We start from the raw sequence: 18,980 nt of genomic DNA on the forward strand, positions 1-18,980 counted from the left end.
TTTAAACGTTTAGTCACTTTGGCTTTGGTGGTTTTTTCTTGGAATCAGCTTTCTGAATATTCTGTACAAAAGGTGTGAAGTACAACATGTCAGCCTCAAGCTAAAACAGCTAAAACCCGTCCAGATATAGAAACTCACATACATTTCATGAGGGTCGGACTGTTTTCTATCTCTTATCTTGATATTACATTGTTAATTTTCACTCCTATTATTGTTTATTGTAACATTACCGTGACACAGAAATGTTCCCGTTTGTGGGACACACAAAGGAAATCCGGTTCTGATGAGATTTCAACGACTCCCAACTCATTGTGATTCAAAACGCAGCTCGATTTTTTTTATTCCAACACAAGTATTACAGCTGTAAACAAACATTTTCCAGTCTCAGAAGATATTAAAAAGTCAAGTTTAGTGTTCACATATTGCTGGCTCTATAGTCAAGACATTTATCGATGTGAGTGGGATGAATGAAATGTCCTCAGGAGAACCCCTTGTTCTGGGAATCGATTGGCATTTTTTGGGAAAAATACACGATTTGCTTTTTCGCCAATGTGCGCTAAATATGGCGGCACGTTAGCTTAGCGTAGCATAAAGATTAAGGGTCGGGGAGACAGCAAGCTGGCTCTGACAACCACGTGTTGTTGTTTTCACATTTCTTTTTGCACCTGGTTTAAACTAACAAAATATAAAGTGTAAATTAGTCCGATTTAAAGGTGCTGGATGACAGATTCCAATCTTTATGCTAGGCTACGCTAAACTGCTGCTGTTGCTTCATATTTATAAACACAGACATAAGAGAGGTATCAATCTTCTCATCTCTAACTCTCGCCAAGAAAGCAAAGAAGCGGTTTCACCAATTGAAATTTCCCAAAATGTCAGATTATTCCTTTAAACTTTATCACACAAAACAAAAGCAGAAGAACATCGTCTGTCTCTTCCTGACATCCAGAATCAGTCCGATCCAGTTTTTTTTCCCCCAACCACACCCCCGTGAATCACAAATGTTTCCCCCGTCCTTCAGATATGACGTTCTCGGGCACGGCGCGGGTGTACCACTCCGACCACCCGCCGTCGTACACCGACACCCCGGCGTGCCCGCACTCGTGGGCCGCCAGCGCCACGTGACACGCGGTCACGGCCGAGCCACACAGCACACAGACGGGGCGGCTGAGGTCGACGCCAGCTCGGGTGAAGAGAGCCTGGAGTTGCTCCTTGGGCAGGAAGTGACCCGACTGGGAGAGGAAGGAGTGGAAGGGCACGTTGACGGAGCCGGGGATGTGGCCCGGCTCTGTGTCTGTGAAACAGAGAGAGAGAACAGATGAGAGGAGAGTTTTTTTCTATGATTCGATGATCACTTACATTTTCGATTAATCAACAACTTCCAGGTGACATAACGATCAACATAAACACCTAGTACGATAAAGAAGAAGCTGACAACGATCAGGATTTGTTGAAACTTTCAGATATTTGCTGTGTCCCAATTCAGGGTCTGCATCCTTCAGAGGAGCATTTGAAGGCTAATTGCATCACAACGCTGTGGGAAGGCTGTCCCAATCCGAAGGCTCCTCCAAATGCTCCTTCTTTCCCTGTTTTTGGGAGGATGCACTGCTACAATCCTTCGTGGCTTCACATATCCCAAGATCCTCTGAGTGCCCGAAAAAGAAGAAAGAAAGAGAGAAAAAGGCGACTTCGCGTGGCGTAGATCCTCACTTTTGTGGGCCTGGGCGGCAGAAATCATGACATACGGGTAAAACATCTGGTGACACTAACAGGAAATGCTCCAGAGGCTAGACCGTCCCATTTAACAACGGCTGACGCGGTTAACAAGGTCTCTCTGAAGGACTCGCCTTCGAAGACCGCAAAGTCCGGATCCTTCGAAGGATGCAGACCCTGAATTGAGACACAGCGACAGTGAAGGTTTGTCTGCGCCCTCCTGACAGACGAACGTCAGATATTAACTCTGCTTTTAGTTCTTTTTTTGGTCTTCAACAATTCTTTAGCTTCTGAACAGCCCACAATGTTCAGCAGCAACACACCTCGTTAAGCTGATAAAGCTCCCGGTACTGAGCACGCTGGCTTACTGTCACACTGTCTCGGCTTAAACAAGGGCTTTTTTTTTATAACCTTGACAAGTCTTAATGTCTGCAGGCCAGAATATTTGCAGCTGAACCCCCCCGACACAGTCTCTGTCATGGATTCTGTGTGTGTTGTCCAGTCCACATAGTTTCACTCGTGCGCTGGCTCGAGCCTGGCAGCAAACACACAATGTAAACACGACATGCAGCTGTGAGCGCTGCATGCGTCGGGCAGACTGAGAGGGTCACAGGGCACGAGACGTGTTACATCACTGCAGCTGCAGCCGCTCAGATGTATTCAATTCAACCTGCTATCAGCTGCGTCCTGCTGCAAACTACTGTTATTTTAAAAAATCCAGTCAACTTTTTCCTAAAAATAATAATTATAGGAAATCTATGCTGCAAAACCATTAAGTAGAAAAGTTCTGTTTTCAGTGGCAGCAGTCGGTTTGCTCGAGGCCGAAGTTCACTGCTCTCACGCCTGGAGTTTCACCTGTGGATGGGACCTCTGACAGCACATCAAAGCTCTCCTCTGTGTGTATTATTGTGTGTACATGCCGCATGTATGCAGATACAGTCTGTGTGTGTGTGTGTGTGAGTGTGAGTAAGTGAGAAGTGTAGGGAATAAGATAAGGCACGTACAATGGGCGTCTTATCACTGAATACATTCTGCAATCTGTAAAGATCGAACGTAAGGCTACAACCTACTTCTACTGTCCCTCCTCAGTGTGTGTGTGTGTGTGTGTGTGTGTGTGTGTGAGCAAACTGGGTCAGTGCCCGTTGTTAAAACACGGTCCTGTACGCTCGCTCTCTTTATGTGTTTGTGTTGTTCAGTGATGCTGCCCGTCTGCCCGCTGCGTGTTTGTCCAGAGTAAACTCTGTAAAAAGCCTTCGTGCAGGGACTCCGTGGTCCATCATGGTTTTTTCCATTGCATGCCTCGGCCACGCAGAACCAGAACTGCCACAGAATGAGACTTGGCTGCCGCTTGAATTGGATTTTGATTCAGTTGTGGGGGCACAATAGTTAGAAATCTAAAAGTTTGTTAATATAATCCATCTGTTTGTTCTGTTTGTCCTTTTCACACACAACTGCTACAATTATTTTTCCCTTTCAATGAGACTACTAAAGAAAGAAAAGACGTTTTATTTCTGTTTGGCTCATTATTAATCCTTCCATATATTTCTGTCTTTACAACCTGCTTCTCATTTTCAAAGTTAAGTTGTAAAATGACGCTAAATTTATCTTGAATGAGCCGCCGGTCGTTCCGCCACGACTCTGACTTCCGATTATTACGCTGACTAACTCATGTGGCGAGCTCGTGCAGAAAATGGGATGGAGAAGCGTTACATCACATTAACATGGTAGTCGAGCACCCGCCGCGTCTATAGGAAGGTTCTGAAGAAAGCGAAGATGCAATACGGTTTCGAAGCGGAAGTGCAGCGCGAGTGAGACGAACTTTCAGAGCAGATGAATGGCGGGGCGGTGAGCCACTGATCGTTTTGCAATGACCGCAATGACTCTGACTTCCGATTATTATGCTGACTAATTCCTGTTTCAACTCACAGAGCACGTATAGTCATTCACGTCCCACTCAGCACATTATGTAAAAACTGTATAGAAAGTATACGGAGGGAAAAAAAACCGAATAAATGGCCGATAAATGTTTGTATTCATGTTTACAGCAGTCATCATGTTTCAATTTGTAGCTCAGTATGTCTCAGTGGGTCTGTAGGGAAATCCCCTCACATCTCAGTTCTGAAAAGTATTTAAATTGTACTTGAAGTCGTGTTTTTTCCGTTGAGTGAGAAAAGAGTTTTTCCTTTGTTGACATTGCGGGTTTATCTCGTGAAGTGAAGAAGGGAACTCGCCACTTTCATACGTCTCCCAGCTAGAGCTGTGCGATATTACGATATATATCGTAGTGCGATATAAAAATGTCTACCGTAGGATATAACCCTCTGTCGTTTATATCGCAATTTTAACGTGTAGGCTACTTGATTAGCACTCTTGCTACACTAACGTTAACATACGCTACGGTTGTAATTTAATACGCCGTCTAAAACAGAACTCAACGTCGGAATGACCGTTGGATATCGACATTTTTGATCTCAGAACAATTGTATTGTATGAAAGCGAAGGTAACTGCAGCGACGCTACTGCTTTGTGGTAGCATTTTTACGTCACCCGCAAGGACTCGTTTCCGGCACCGGTCGCTCGGGAGTAAACAGAGGCAAAGCAGCATGGCGGAGACGGAGGAGAGCGCAATGGAAGACGAAAATAATATTACTAGTAACGTTACAGAAAAGAAAGATTTCTGCTGAAAAGGGGGAACTGGAATTCCATCGTTTGACTTTGGTTTGGGTTTAAAAAGTCAGACACCGACCAGACAACGGGAATCTGCCAAACATGCCGCCAACAAGTTGTTACTAGCGACTCGAACACATCTAATCTTTTCTACCACTTAAAGACACGACGGGATATATATCGTTATCGGGATATAAAATTAGCGATATCGTGATATAAAATTTTGTCCATATCGCACAGCACTACTCCCAGCTGAAACTACAGGGGCTATCGGACCGTCACGACGTCTCTGAAACACAATACAGATGTTTTTAACACGACGTCAACACTGCTGCTTCTTCTGACTTTGTCGACAGTGTAAGTGGTTTTTTTTTTATGTTTTAAGCCAAAAATTCTGACTATATCTTCATTGAGCATCAACTGTGCATCATGTGCCACAACATCCAGAACTCTCATTAATATCATGATATTCATTTAGTCTGAGCAGTTTTTCCAGGTTATCAACACCTGAGAGTCCACAAGTTTCCTTTACATCGCGACATACTGACGCATTGTCGCGTCTGCGTGCGACCGATGTGACACAACATCACCTGACACTCATCACAAAGTCCGTGTGTGATCTGATCAATGAACGAATGAATGAATGAATGAACAGTGTCCAATCAGTGACAGCTGATTAATGCATCGTTCTTCTTGGGGCAGTTAAGTACAGTATTGTGTTCACGCATTGATAAGTTACTGATGCACCGGCCTCTCTTCTTCTACTCCTTCTTACAGAGGGGGGCTTAGCTAATATGTTACTGACGGGAAACGCAGCAGAAGCCGTTAAACAGTCAGCTCGGTGACCTGATTGCATGACTTATCATATGGACAACCTTTGCTTTACGGAAACTTCCACTCAGCACGTTCCTACTGAGATGGAACCAACGCAATGACGGTTTTCTGTCGAGTACATTCCTGTTAGCACATAATCGGATGAGCTAACTCGGGTGTGATTGTGAATCAAACGGTGACAGAAACCAGTGTCAAGTCTTTCTTTGTTCATCTGAGTCACCACAAGGATGATCAGTGACGTCCCTACAAGTTGTGATTCACACTCATATCGGTGTGTCATCAATATCGGCTGTCAAAGGGTTTAAAAGGATTATAAGCATCAGTCTGACATTAACTTCTCTGCTGATGTGATGATAGGTCGATGAGATGAAGCGCAGTTTCAGACAAAAGAGAAGGTATGATGATTTATTAATTCAACTACAGGTGAAGAATAAATGTACCAGATCAGTTTTGGTCACTGGGATAAATAAGTTTGAATACTGGCAGATCTAATATCCTGCATCCCTGCTGTGAGACCAACAGATGAGTGACCAGATGTGGAATTCTTTACATTATCTCGACGTCGATGAAAAATACTTTCTACGGGGAAAGACGCACAAAAGAAAATGTTCACGGACAAGAGAAGACATTAGAGGACATTTTGTTCATTAGCTGTTTGTTTGTGTGTTTGTTTCATTAAAGTCTGTGGTTTAAATAAATGTTTTATAGCTTATTGAAGTCGTCTTTTCGAGACACAGCGGAACAGAAATAACTAAACTGACTAAAATGTCAGCGATGTCATAAGCACCCCAAACTACAAATCAATAACGGGCGGTAATTCATTATTATTACACATTAAATGAAAGGAGGATTATTTAGGGGAGTGGACTGTTGTTGAAAAAGTGAAATTTAACTGAAGGTGAGTTTTGAATCTGTGTAGATTTATGTTTGTTTCGGGCAAAACGGATGACGGCACCATCGTGGAAAAATGCAAATAAACCAAGTATATCTGTAAATGTTCAGCAGAGCTGTCAACGTGTACATCCTGAGAAAAGATTGTGTATTACCGTAAGGGAAAACAAGACGATGGGGCCCTTTTACTCATTATTTTTAGAAATCGGAGCTGCAAAGTATTTGGGGATCAGTGTGAACCTTGACATGACTGGTGTGCTTCTCTGTTGATGCCTCACATTATGTTGACTTTATTTTGTGATAATTAACTGCAGGAGAAACATTTGTGTTTTGCTTTTTTTTTATTAAATTCCTGTTCCTGGAATCTGTAGTGAGGGTGTTATGTTCCCATCTTAAAAAGACAATAAAGAAAGTTTTTGTTCTTTTTTAAAAGGTGACCTCTGTTTGTCATGTAACCTCCTCATGTAGGGGCCCATACTTTCCTTGTATTATAGACATTATTTATACATTCGTATAAGTAGTATTTATATTCAAAAAAATATATATATTAAGCCTGCTTGTACCTACTATTTGTACATAAGACATTTCTGTTTTTTAAACACTGTGAAGCTGTGTTAATAAAGTGAATGACGCTGGTGCTGGTGCTGGTGGTGATCATGGCTGCAGCGTCGCTTTCAGTCTGGTTGCTGTTTCCTGTGTCATCACCATTATTCTCAGACTGATCAGGCAGATTACTCACTGTCTCTGGGTTCAGGGTCCAGTCCTCTGAACCTGCCTGGAGGCCTGGCGTCCACCACCTGGAACTGTTTGGTGTCCAGGTTATCCAGCAGGTCCTCGTAGGTCTTGATCCAGGAGCGGTTCAGGGAGGCCTTAAACTCGGTCGGTGCTGGTCTTAAGTACTTGTCGCTCACAGGTCGACCCTCCAGCTCCCAGTTCCTGAGCCCCCCGTTGAGCAGCGACACCGCGCTGTGCCCGAACACCCGGAACATCCACCACACGCGGGGCGCAGAGAACGCGCCGAACTCGCTGGCGTCGTACAGCACGACGTGCGTGTCGCTCTCTATTCCCAAATTCCCGACATAATCTGCAAAAATCTTCTCTGACGGCAGCATGTGGTCCAGGGGAGAGGTTTTATCACAACACTGGTCTATGTCAAAGAAAGCTGCGCCCGGGATGTGCTTCTTCTTGAACTCGCTCTTGGCGTTGCGCCGCAGTTTGGGCAAATACCAAGAAGTGTCCAAGATGCGCATTTTCCCCTGGACCTTCACAGCCTCGGCGAGCCATTTAGAGGTGAGCAAGGCTCTCGCCTGGAGCGCCATGATTACTAGACAGGCTGCAAAGTTGACAGTGGATGGACCCAGTCCTGTGCCAAAGGTTGGGAGTGGTGGAGAGAGCAAGGGTACTAATGGAGGAGAGAGAGCGCGACGACCAACACACGCCCCCAGTTTACCGTGCAACAGCTGGAGGTGAATGGAGGCGGTGACGCGTTACAGTAATGTGATTACTTTGGAACAAGCAGCTATTGCTTGCTATTGAGACTGTTTAAGTCTGTAAACACTGCGGTTACCGATTTAAATAAAAGTACCTCCAGGTCACAACATCATTATGCCACATAATTATAGCCTCATAGAAATATTAAATATTAGTCCAAAGAGGCCATTTAATTACAAAGGAGCGGATAAGACCTTCTCTCTTTCTCTGTCTGAGCCCCATTTCCTTTCATTAATTCGTGACTTAAGGCACATTATTATTATTTAGGTTGGAGACAGAAAAATGTGAGTTTATTAATTCCAAAGTATTTGCAGTCGCCTTCTCACTGGTTATAGCTGCACCATTAAATACAAGCCTGTAATTTTAACACAGTGTTGGACAACTTTATTAGCCCGATTGCCCATTAAATAAATAACATTCAAACAGTGTTGCTTTGGCTCAGCATCATTTCTCTGTCTGTAGTCTGCCCGAAACAATATATGATTGGTAACACCACGTCACAAGTAGTAACACTAGGTAATCTGAGTATTTATCAAGGTAAACAAATAAACTGAGTGGAATGGAAGTATAAAGTAGCAGGAAGTTAGTTACATTCTAGGGTTTGAAACTGATATATTTTTTTATTCTTTCTACAAATGTTCCAACAAGTACAGTGAATGGTTAGAAGAAGAAGAAGAAGAAGAAGAAGAAGAAGAACATAAACATCATTGTTATTCTTAGTTTTTATTATTATTATTATTATTATTATTATTATTATTATTATTATTATTATTATTATTATTATCAGTTGTAGTAGTAGTATTAGTAGTAGTGATTAGAGTAATGTAGGATCGGTATTGGAGCTACAAGTTGCTGAAGGAACTTCTAGCTCCACTACCTTCGACTGTTTCCACCCGGACGCTCTGAAGTGATGCACAAGTCTCGCTCGCCGGATGTTGACGGTCTCACACGTTGCTGCTCGGAGTTGAAGGAAGTTTCTAATCAATGTAGCTTGTTTTCCGTTGAACAGAACCCCACATTATTAAATCAGGATGTCGGCGTCGTTGATCAGAAGAGGACTGGAGCTGCTGAGCGACGATGTTAAAGGTCAGTCGAGTCTTTTAGCATGCTCGCTATATTACAGTTGGCTAACATTAGCATCGGCATTAGCATTAAACCATCGCTGTGGTTTGGTTATGACAGGTGTAGCTAACCACATTCCATCGCTGTCGCTGTTTTAAAACAGGACACTGACAAAATAACTCTCATGCTGCTTTAATTACAGTTGTCGTTTGTCATTGTGGTTGTCTTACTGCCTCTCTATGTCCCGTCAGATGTTAGTAAAGCGAAGCAGAAGCAGCAGAAGAAGAAGCAGCAGACACCCAGCTCGGCCACGGCGATGAAGCTGGTGAGCACAAACCGGCAGGGAGTCACCAAGCAGGTCAAGCGGCTGCAGGGTCGTCTGGGTCCCGGCAAGAGCAAAGCCACAGTCAAAGACAAGAGGATCAAGTCTGCAGTGGGTCAGTGTGCTCGTAGTCCTGCTCATCATCGGTGTTCACAGCACATTACATCCTTCACACGGGCTGTTTCAGAAGCATGTTATCTCTAACGGTCATGTAGATAATGACCATACTGACTAAACTGAAGTTTAAGGATCTGTTTCTGTGTTGAAACGGTATCAAACAGTAGTTTTTCAGACTGTTAAAGGTTTAGTTCACTTCATCTTCATTGTTTATTATGAATATTAGGTAAAGAACAACAGTAACATTATTAGCTCCATTAAGGAGGTTATGTTTTCAAGTGTGTCCATTTATTTGTCAGCAGAATTACATGAAAACTACTGAATAGATTTTCACAGAACCTGAATACAGGATGGGTCTTGAACCAGATTAAACCTCATTCACATTTGGAGTTAATCTGGACAAAGGGGCGGATCCAGGAACTGTTTTTGCACATTTTTACGACAGTTGTTGACAGAAAAAGAAACCCTTCAGCTGTGGAGTTAGCAACCGTTAAAAATTGCACAAAAATGTGGATTCTAATGAACCATCCTCCCCAAATACCATCACTTCAAGGCGACAATTAAATAAAACATTCAATTTGATTCCTTTTATCTCAACAGTATTACTTATTGGCGTCATTGATGCGATCGCACGACTAGCAGCCCTCTGGTGTTTGTTTTACAACTTGTGTTGTACCTTGGTTTTAATGTCGCCGTCTCTTCTTCTTTGGTGTTTTATTGTAGAGGAGTTCAGGAAGAAGCAGGGGAAGAGCCACCTGAGTGATAACCTCAAGTATTTTTTAGAAACCGGCTACAAAGCAACAGATTCCGAAACTTTGAAGGTAAGACAAGGCGGCGATCCCTCGCCTGTTACAGTTATTATCCGTATTGACTATTGATTCGTGTTGAATTCCAATACAGGATAATTCGTCTGAGATTAATTGATTGTTTAATAGTTTTTCTTCTATTTACTGTGTATTTTCTATTACTTCTTGCTACTTTCCACATATTCAAGTGAGGTCATGACTTGCTCTTTGCGTTTCACATAGATCCTGAACTACAACACGGGCAGGCGGTCCAGAGATCACCCGGAGCGACCCGCCAAGAAGGCCAAGGAGCCCGAGTCTTTGTTCACAGAGGCGGAGTTCCAGCAGTTCCAGAAGGAATACTTTGGCAGGATGGTCGAGGAGAAGAAATAAAGTGCACGGACACAGAAAAGACACTGCAGCCACAGTAGAAACACCGGGGCTGCGTTTTGTTTATCAACGTGGATTTCTGGATGTTGGCTCGACTTCACTCAACTCAACAATCGGGCGAGAAACTTCAGAGGAGAAATATTTGTACGAGTTCAATCTGTGCTGATGTTACGAGTACAGACGCATACTGATGCATTCAGGGAACGTGGGATATACGTTTTACTGCCAAGAGTTTTACCCCGATATGTGTCAATGCTGAAAATATTATACGTCATTAGTTAACACCTCAAAACCAGTCATTGGTCACTAGTCATCTTACAAGAGGGAGTGCAGCTTATTCAGACGCTCTGTACCTGATGATGTAGAGAAACCGCTCCATGTGTCTCGTCACTCCTCGCTTCATTTTCACACACTGAATATTTAACCTTCATCCGTTTTCTCAAGGAAACGTATAGACACAATAAAAGCTGTTCTTTATTGACATTATTGAACTTCTCCGTAACGAACTGATATTCCGATTCTTCTTTCAGTATCAAGAATCGCAGGTTGACTTTGTTATTTTCATTCATTGTGAATTTGCAATAAATTTACACACACTTTTTCAAAACGGTTGACTTTGTATGTGTTTAACTGTCATCACAGCTTACTAGACTCAGGGTTCGTACGGGTGCTTGAAATCCTTGAAAGTGCTTGAATTTCAATGTTGTGTTTTCAAGGTCTGAAAAGTGCTTGGATTTTCGGTTAAGTGCTTGAAAGTGCTTGACATTATAACTCTGTGTCTTTCACAAAATTGGGATCAGACTGGATAATTAATTTCTGAAGTTTTTGCTATTATGAAACATAATTTTAGATGTTTACAGCATAATACAGTGTACATAATTGTGATAAAAAGTGAAGAAAAAAATCACGAGTATATATATTCCTGTAGATACGTATTTTACCCCAGCAATAAGGTGCTGGAAAATCTTGAAAATGACCCTGAAAAGTGCTTGAATTTGACCTTGAAAAATGTGTACGAACCCTGTAGACTCTCGAGAAGAACAGGTTTAACTAATCCATCAACAGGCTTTAACATTTAGATGAAGACAGATTTGCGTTTTAGCTGCAGGCACTTTAAAAATGTCTTAAATTCACTTTTTATAAATATGAGCTGAATATAAATTCTGCCTGACAGTCTACATTTCTGATGTTACCAACATTTAAACCTCCCACTGAACCTCATACTGTCTTTCCTGTTGGCAAACTAAATTCACATAACTCTATTAACTATCATCCTTGGGCTGATTTTCATAATCCCTCTGGAGTAATCACAGGAGATTCAGATCACCTGCGCTCATGGTGGAGGAGACTGACTCTTGATTGATGAGTGGATGCAGCTGGGGACGTTTCACTCCCAGCCAATCACGGTGTGACGACGCCCTTTATGTGAAGGCTTAAAAGAGGTGGGAGAACGGCGCCCTCATTCTGAATCTGCCCCTGACTCACTGAGAACCTCATCCTCTTAGCCTGCCAGACAAAAACTCTGGTCTGTTGACCCCCTATCGTGTGTTCTTGGCTGCTCCACCTCATTCTACTGAGGAAACTGTGTTTATTCTTGAACACCTTGAAACCCAAAGCCCTTATACACCTTCAGTTTTTACCTTTTATTTCACTGGGAACTCATTTCAGTTTGATTGTCCCCTGAAGAGGCGTTTGTTGATTGGTTTATTGTCCAAGTAGCTGACGTCAGGCGTCCCCTCTAGATTTACATGTTTAATATTTATATTTTCATGCAGGTTGTTCTGGCCTGTAAGCATTTTACTGCCGGTACCACCTCAACGGGACCAAAATATACTAAACCTGCAGGGCTTGAACGAGATACAGATAATCTTGAAAACAAATTGGGTAAAAATGATCCTTAAAAAGTCTTTAAAATCATTGAATGCATGGGTCTGAAACCTACACACCCTGTTCAAGTGTTGAACAGCTGCTGTCTGGCGGTTGGTTGCAAAAACAAAGTTATATCACTTGAGGATGAACACTTGTGGTACGCAATCTGACAATCAGCTTTGTTATGTACAGAACGTGGGATTTGTTTTCATTCCAGCAACCGCAGATCTTTTAACGGGCTTGTAAACCAGAAGAATGCAGCTGCTCGACACGGCCATGAATGAATTGGACCATCTGAGATGTGAGATGTCATTCGTTTTCAAGTCTAACCTGTTGGTGGTTTTGGGATCAGCATTGATGAATAGGTGGTGAAAATGAAAGAGCGCAGCAAAGGAGAGCGATCGCAGGACGACTCAGACGCAGCAGGGAAAGTTGCACAATGTCTCGGGTGAGAATAAGATATTTAAATCATCTTTTTAACGATTATTAACCATTTCTGTGTTGACAAACTCTAACCAAAATGTCATTGGGACAAGTTAACTTGAGTGATTGCACATTTAAAGAGTTTCTGATTGTGGTATGCAGCCGCGCTGATCGCATGGATTATTTTTGTTTCAACATTTTTGAGGTTTCTGCAGACAGAATACAGTGGAGGTAAAAAAAAAAAAAAAACTGTACTTCTGCTGAAGAAGCAACATTCCTGTTCTCAGATTAAGACATGTTTCAGCGGGCTTCAGTGGAATCACAACCAGTTTATGCAATATGCAGTGTAAACCAGTGAATGACTCAGAGTGGAGTAGAGGATCTTTCACATGTGTTGCATATATTAATAGATTAGAGAAGTGAATGTGCTCTTTACACATTTTTAACCAGTTCCTTGAACTTTCATGAGGAAAAAAGGAAACAAAACACAGATTCTTATTTTAATTATTACTATTATTATCATTGTTATTGTTGTTGTTGTTATCAATATTAACATATTACTTTTTAATATTATTTATAGGAAATTCTTGTCACATATCTGGAGGGGATCTGCTACAAATTGATCTGATTTCCATCTGTGTGTTGGAGGTTGTCTGTTGCGATCACATTATTTCTACCTGATATCTAGTCGGCAGAAATGAAAAAATTAGACAGTGATCTCGGATTTTTTTATCAACGCAAAAGTGAAACCAGTAAACAGGGCGTGGGTGTGCCATCAGCAGGGATGTGATCCGTCTCCCCTGGCCTGCTTGGCAAGATCAATTAACAGATCGGCTGTCTTTGATTCCACCTCAGCAAACCGTGCTCAGATCGGGAATGCAGATTAACAAAGTTTCGTTTTCATCATTTTTTACGCATTGCTCGAAACGCTGCGACGCGTTTGATAAGAATCGACAGAGCAGTTTCGTGAGGATGTCTAGATGGCAGCCCTGATTGACAGAGTCTGGTGAGAACTTTTCTCAGTCACAGAAATATAGAATGAATCAATACTTTCCTCTTAACTTCCTGTGATTGCCATTTTGTGTGTGTGTGTGTGTGTGTGCGCCATCAAATACTTTCAGCAGCTTTTATAAAAGTAAAGTAAATGTAATATAAGTACTATATAACATAAGTGCTTGAGTGGTGCACCTCTCTTTCCGCAGCCGATTCCCGCGCCAAGGACCCAGGTTTTACATCTAAACAAAACGGAGGGCAACGAGCCGATAAACTGTAGCTCCAGCCCTCAGTCGCCCACGAGATCCTCAAAGGTCGGTCTTCAGTGATCTTCACATTCAGCAATGTTCTGTTTAACAGTAATGAGATCGATTCTACATGTCAACTCACGCCTGTGTGGTCCTGACATGTCAACCTACCAGGAACATGATTTAGTCCAAACACCTAACAAGCCTGAATATGTTTCTGGAATGAGACTCAGAATGTGTCTTTGTATCTTTGACACCAAAACACTGTGTCAGACACTAAGAGTTTGTTTATTTCCATTCAAACTCAGGGAGGTTTGGTCGGCTCGGCTCCTCCACCGGTGGCACCAAAGAAGTTCACCGTCAAAAGGAATCCAGGAGGGTTTGACTCTGGAAATGACTATGTGGAAATAGTGGAGGTAATGTTTTATTTCAAGGTAGTTGTGATTTTGTCTCTCCTGATCGGGGAAATCTGAAGAGGCAAACCGAGAAACCTGAAAATCACATCTGCAGTAAGATTTAGACAATGTTTTGTAGGCAAGTGGCGTTAAATGCCTCTACTGGGTGCAGCATGAGCAAATCCTTAAGCTAGTGAGTGAAATGTGATTTATTACAGCTACCAAAACCACAGGATATTCTGGTCGTGTGTCTAACTGCTAAACAAATGACATAAAACTGGAAGAAAAAAATCTGTTTGGATGTGGTAAAAATCAAACGAACCTTCGATCCACACAGTTTCATTTTACTCACCAAAGCTCACCACAAGTCCTGCATTTAGCTTCAGAGAGAGTCACTCAAAGACGCGACATGCAACGTTTCTGCATCAAAGTGTCTGAAAATGACTAAACCTTTGGTGCATATTTCGTTGAGTTGGGTACTAACATCATCCCGAATGTGATTCAAACCCAGAGAAATCCGTAATTTGCGAGGAGAGAGGAAGGAAGTCGGCAGCACGGCTGTAACAAGCTACTTTTGTACACATAACATGAATGAAACTGCAGAATATGACTCAGGCCGTGAACATTTCTGCCTAGATTTTCAGCAGCACTGGCTGTTGAAGACAACAATGAAAAACAGCAACTCCCATGATCCCACACTGCTTGTGTGTTTGGTTTGGTTTAGATTGAGAGGCGTTTAGCAGCAGAAATCACAACTGTGCAATTTTTAAAAAACAAATTAAAGTGAAAGTGAAAGTTTGTCATTGTCTCAGGTGATGGGTGAACATTCTATCGATGATAAGAGTAAAGCAACACCTCCTCCTCTGCCTCCTCCAAGATCTCCAAAAGAACAGCCTGACGACAAACCTGAAACCCTGGTAACTATCTCACAACCACTCAGACATTTCACTTTATCAAGGTGATATAACCGAAGCTGCGTTTTATCTCTCATCTTCAACCAGGACGCCAAGTCTTTGCTGAAGTGGTGGAAGGATGTGACACGTGAGTCAGAAAACCAGTTTCATGTCCAGTTTTCATGTCATGTTTGATGTTCGCTCTTGTGTTTGGTAACTCTTCGTGTCGTTGCCTTACAGCCTGGAAGACTCTGTGCACAAACCTCAAACTTAAAGGACACAGTGAAACACAGTAAGTAGGTTGTTACGTTTTATATTTCTATAAGTGAGGCAGATTGGTGCTCTTAGGTAAACGCAAATGTGAGAATGCTAATATGCTAAATATACCAGAAATGATAGGTTGGTGTTTTGCAGGATGTTTGCCTTGTTCACCGTGTTAGCTTAGCATTTTAGCATTTAATATATTTGCTATTTTGGCACTAGAAACCAAGCGTAGCTGAGGCTGACGGCCCTCTAGGAGCCTGTCCAGGTGGTGTCGCTGAGCTCGGGCTTGTCTTGTGTCGGACTGGACGGGTTCCTCAAGCTAGACCTAAAATACCGAATAATGTATCTGACAAAATGTTTTCACAACACATTGCAGGATCATCAGCAATAAAGCTGTACACCTCTACAACGGCATCCAGGTTTACATCCTCCTGCTGTCTACACATGGCGACGACCTGAAGGAACAAACTGCTGAGATGCTCTGCATTGCCGACAACTTAGACAAGGTAACGAGGCCAAGTGAGATAATGAAATGGCATCAAGCCAATCTAAGCATAATCAAAATTTAAACCATTTTTGAGATGGTTCATTAAGGCTGTCAGTCATAGTCTCTTTCAGACCAATCAGGTATGAGTACTCAGTCATCACTGAGCATCACGAGTCTGTCCCGATACTTTTGCCATGTTTGAAAACTATACCAGATGCATTCCCTTTAAAGGTTTCAAAGGGTACAAAGATCGCCGGCATCACAGGTGGTGCTACAACTGTAGCAGGAGGCGTGGCAGCAGCGGCCGGGGTGATCCTGTCTCCGTTGACACTGGGAGCCTCACTAGCTCTGACCGCCGTCGGGGTCGGCGTGGCTGCAGCCGGCGGCATCACGGGTGCATCAGCAGCCATCGCCAACAAGGTGACCGAACGTGAAACAAACTCCACTGACTCATTATGGCTTTGTTTGTGGTTGGTGTTTGGTAGGTGGCAAAAAGTTTGTCAGTGCTTTCAAATGTATGGCTGCATTTGACTATTTTTGATGCATTACTTTGTTGTATTAAATCTAACTTTTGTATTCTATTGTACAAATGGATGTCCAGGCACACGGAGTAAATAATGAATTTTCATTTTGAGGTGTCATATTTTCTTTATTGTCACTTCCACTAAATGTTAAAATCATAAAGAGGTGTGAAATATCCCTTCTCCTTATCCCAGCTACTAGTAGCCGTTTTTAGACAGAGCACCAAGCCGCCAGTTTGCCCGTCCTTTTGGCGGCTCGGTCCGCGGTTTTAGACAGAGGGCGGCAAACTGGGGGTCTGTTTTGTCCGCCGATTTTCCGCCTCGGAGGGTACACTTATTGCTATCTAAAAACGAGGCGGAAATGTGCCGGCCCGTGGGTGAGGTGGGCGGAGGTGTGGATGACCTGCACTGTTGTGCGACCCACAGCTGGGGAGTTTTAAAACCAGGAAACAGCTGATCACAGCAGTCAGTCCATCACTTCATCCGCGCACATTAGATGAACAACTGGACAGCAGCTGAGATCCAGGAGATGCTAGCGTCTCCTGGATCTCTGTAGCTGTTTGGTTGTGTTAGCTTGTTGTTGTGTCAGCAAGCTAGGAACGGTCGCTACTTTCAAATTAAAAGCCCCCCGCTAAGAACCCAGTTCTAAACTCCAATGGGGTGCAATGTAAAGCTCTTATTTTGAAGACAAATTCTATGTCACTGTTCACAGCCCAACTTCGAGCTTCACGTCACGTCACACGTTTACGCTCAAGGGACATTCATTCAGCGAGGTATGGAGCAGGAAGAGAACAACAACTACTCAACAGTAAAAGCTTCTGATCAAAAACTCCTGAAATCTGTTCCTCCAGGTGAACTCCACTCTGGACAAGAAGAAAATAGAGAAGACCTTCCAGGAGTACAAGGAACTCATGGACAAAATTCAGAATTGCTTGAAGTTCATCGATGAGGGCATGAAGCAGCTACAGCAGCACGACCTGTCCGTCCTGAGTGAAGCCAGGAAGGATTCGGCGAGGGTGGCCAGGGTGGTGCAGCTTGCCACTACAGGAGGAGGAAGTGCCAGGGCCATAGAGGCTAACAGTAAGGCCTCTGGGATGATGCAAGGCCTCGCACTGGGCCTTGATATGCACTTCACCCAGGGAAAGGATGGTGATAAGCTGAAGAAAGGCCACGGGTCGCAGCTGGCGAAGAAAATCCGCAGCCTCGCAGAGGATCTCAATTCGGCTTTGGATGAGCTCATGCAACTCAGAGACTTCTACAATACGCAAGTTTCTGTTTAGTAAATGTTTATCAGCTTATAGACCTTCTCTTGCCTCATTTCAGCTTCATGCTTTTATATCTATTTGGTCAGATATTTAAATTTATATAGCCCAAGTCTTGTAAATTAGCATTCTCTGCTGATGTTTTTTCTACTTTATGTGTATATTCTTTTTACTTCATTTCATTTTTTCAAAGACATACGTTGTCTACTGTATAATCTCCTGTTGTTGCAGCTTCAGACTGGATCTGATCTTGAAGTGTTAATTGGAACAGACATAATTATTAAAAATGTGGGTTTATAGTGTGTTGTTTTTTGTAATATGTATTCTTTGTTTCATGTGGAATTTTCTATTAAACCTTTGCCTTAAACGCACTTGTGAACTTTGCTTTGTTTTGTTTAACCTCTCAAGCTTGAAGTATTTGGTGTTATTTATTATTTAGGTGTGCTGTAGCACATTGTCATGAACACTTGAATAAAATGCATTTCACTACGTCTAACTAACCACCAGAGGGCAGTCTGGTTCTCACCCCAGTGAACCATCACAGCCGGGTTCATGGAGTTTAACCAACAGCTGCAATGAATTCTCAAGAGAGACTGCATGTTACTGATGCAGAAATATACCAACATCTGATATAAGAATACAGTCTAAAGCTGTGGTGCAGGAACAGAGAAAAAGCAAAGAAAAGCTCATAAACATATTATACACAACAACGTGATTTTATGATGAATAAAAAAGCCTATAAATAGTTCAAAATCATGAACTATATCTTTTTTTGATAGGTGGATGAATGCAGGGGGGAATAAAACAGGCTAAATGTAAATGTTTTGACTATTTGATTAGAAATATGCTTCTAAAATAACTGCACATGGAAAATAAAATAAAGTACTGTATCTACATTAAAATTATTTTTTTTACGATGGAAAAGTATTTGGAGGTTGTATTATGTAATCTTAGTTGTAGTCTATGCTTCTTCATCCGACGCGGACATTCGTAGAAGAGTCAGAAACAGCTCCATCTTTAATGTTTACATTCTGGATTTGACCTACATTTGGCACTTCGTGTTTAAAGCCCCATATGGGTCTATTTTGTCAGCTGTATAGACGCTCTATACATCTAACCTATCACAAACAAGAGTCGAGCGGAGCAGTCGCAGTGGTTCGCGTGTTTGGGACAACTCTACGCTACAACCCTCACCAAGCGGGACGGGGCTTTGTTTAGTCATTGCTTGTAAATTCACTTTTCTGAAAAGGAAACTCCTCCCATCTCTGATGCTGCTTACAATGGAAACAAACGCTCCCGCGGAGTGATACCGCGGAGGAATACAGCCGGCGGTGTTTCGGCTCTATATATAAC

General features: G+C 42.5%; 3 protein-coding genes across 3 annotated transcripts; 2 read left to right on the forward strand and 1 right to left on the reverse strand.

The window, feature by feature from the left end:
* Positions 1-309: 309 nt before the first annotated feature.
* Positions 310-7,548, reverse strand: LOC115586021 (3-mercaptopyruvate sulfurtransferase-like). Its single transcript, XM_030424768.1, has 2 exons — positions 6,845-7,548; positions 310-1,294 (listed from the first exon to the last, which is right to left on the reverse strand). Exons 1-2 carry the CDS (start codon positions 7,422-7,424, stop codon positions 996-998), a joined length of 879 nt encoding a protein of 292 aa, XP_030280628.1. The 5' UTR covers positions 7,425-7,548; the 3' UTR covers positions 310-995.
* A 929-nt stretch (positions 7,549-8,477) lies between these two features.
* rps19bp1 (ribosomal protein S19 binding protein 1) lies at positions 8,478-10,886 on the forward strand. The gene is made up of 4 exons (XM_030432150.1): positions 8,478-8,682; positions 8,910-9,095; positions 9,821-9,918; positions 10,126-10,886. The coding sequence occupies exons 1-4, from the start codon at positions 8,628-8,630 to the stop codon at positions 10,273-10,275; spliced, it is 489 nt and encodes a 162-aa protein (XP_030288010.1). The 5' UTR covers positions 8,478-8,627; the 3' UTR covers positions 10,276-10,886.
* An 858-nt stretch (positions 10,887-11,744) lies between these two features.
* Positions 11,745-17,998, forward strand: LOC115579378 (apolipoprotein L3-like). The gene is made up of 10 exons (XM_030412889.1): positions 11,745-11,797; positions 12,494-12,589; positions 13,767-13,871; positions 14,114-14,221; positions 15,013-15,117; positions 15,202-15,241; positions 15,334-15,385; positions 15,734-15,863; positions 16,076-16,264; positions 17,217-17,998. Exons 2-10 carry the CDS (start codon positions 12,581-12,583, stop codon positions 17,643-17,645), a joined length of 1,167 nt encoding a protein of 388 aa, XP_030268749.1. The 5' UTR covers positions 11,745-11,797; positions 12,494-12,580; the 3' UTR covers positions 17,646-17,998.
* The last annotated feature ends 982 nt before the right edge of the window (positions 17,999-18,980 follow it).

Source organism: Sparus aurata, chromosome 1 (genome assembly GCF_900880675.1).
Source record: "Sparus aurata chromosome 1, fSpaAur1.1, whole genome shotgun sequence".
Classification (NCBI taxonomy): domain Eukaryota; kingdom Metazoa; phylum Chordata; class Actinopteri; order Spariformes; family Sparidae; genus Sparus; species Sparus aurata.

Bases quoted from the DNA above. Each gene is read 5' to 3' on its own strand.
- LOC115586021 (XM_030424768.1), bottom strand. From the start codon at position 7,424: ATGGCGCTCCAGGCGAGAGCCTTGCTCACCTCTAAATGGCTCGCCGAG. The intron at 1,295-6,844 runs GTGAGTAATCTG...TCTGTTTCACAG, and splicing joins GGACCCTGAACCCAGAGACA to ACACAGAGCCGGGCCACATC.
- rps19bp1 (XM_030432150.1), top strand. From the start codon at position 8,628: ATGTCGGCGTCGTTGATCAGAAGAGGACTGGAGCTGCTGAGCGACGAT. The intron at 8,683-8,909 runs GTCAGTCGAGTC...ATGTCCCGTCAG, and splicing joins GCTGAGCGACGATGTTAAAG to ATGTTAGTAAAGCGAAGCAG. The intron at 9,919-10,125 runs GTAAGACAAGGC...CGTTTCACATAG, and splicing joins CAGATTCCGAAACTTTGAAG to ATCCTGAACTACAACACGGG.
- LOC115579378 (XM_030412889.1), top strand. The intron at 14,222-15,012 runs GTAATGTTTTAT...TCATTGTCTCAG, and splicing joins ACTATGTGGAAATAGTGGAG to GTGATGGGTGAACATTCTAT. The intron at 15,386-15,733 runs GTAAGTAGGTTG...AACACATTGCAG, and splicing joins AAAGGACACAGTGAAACACA to GATCATCAGCAATAAAGCTG.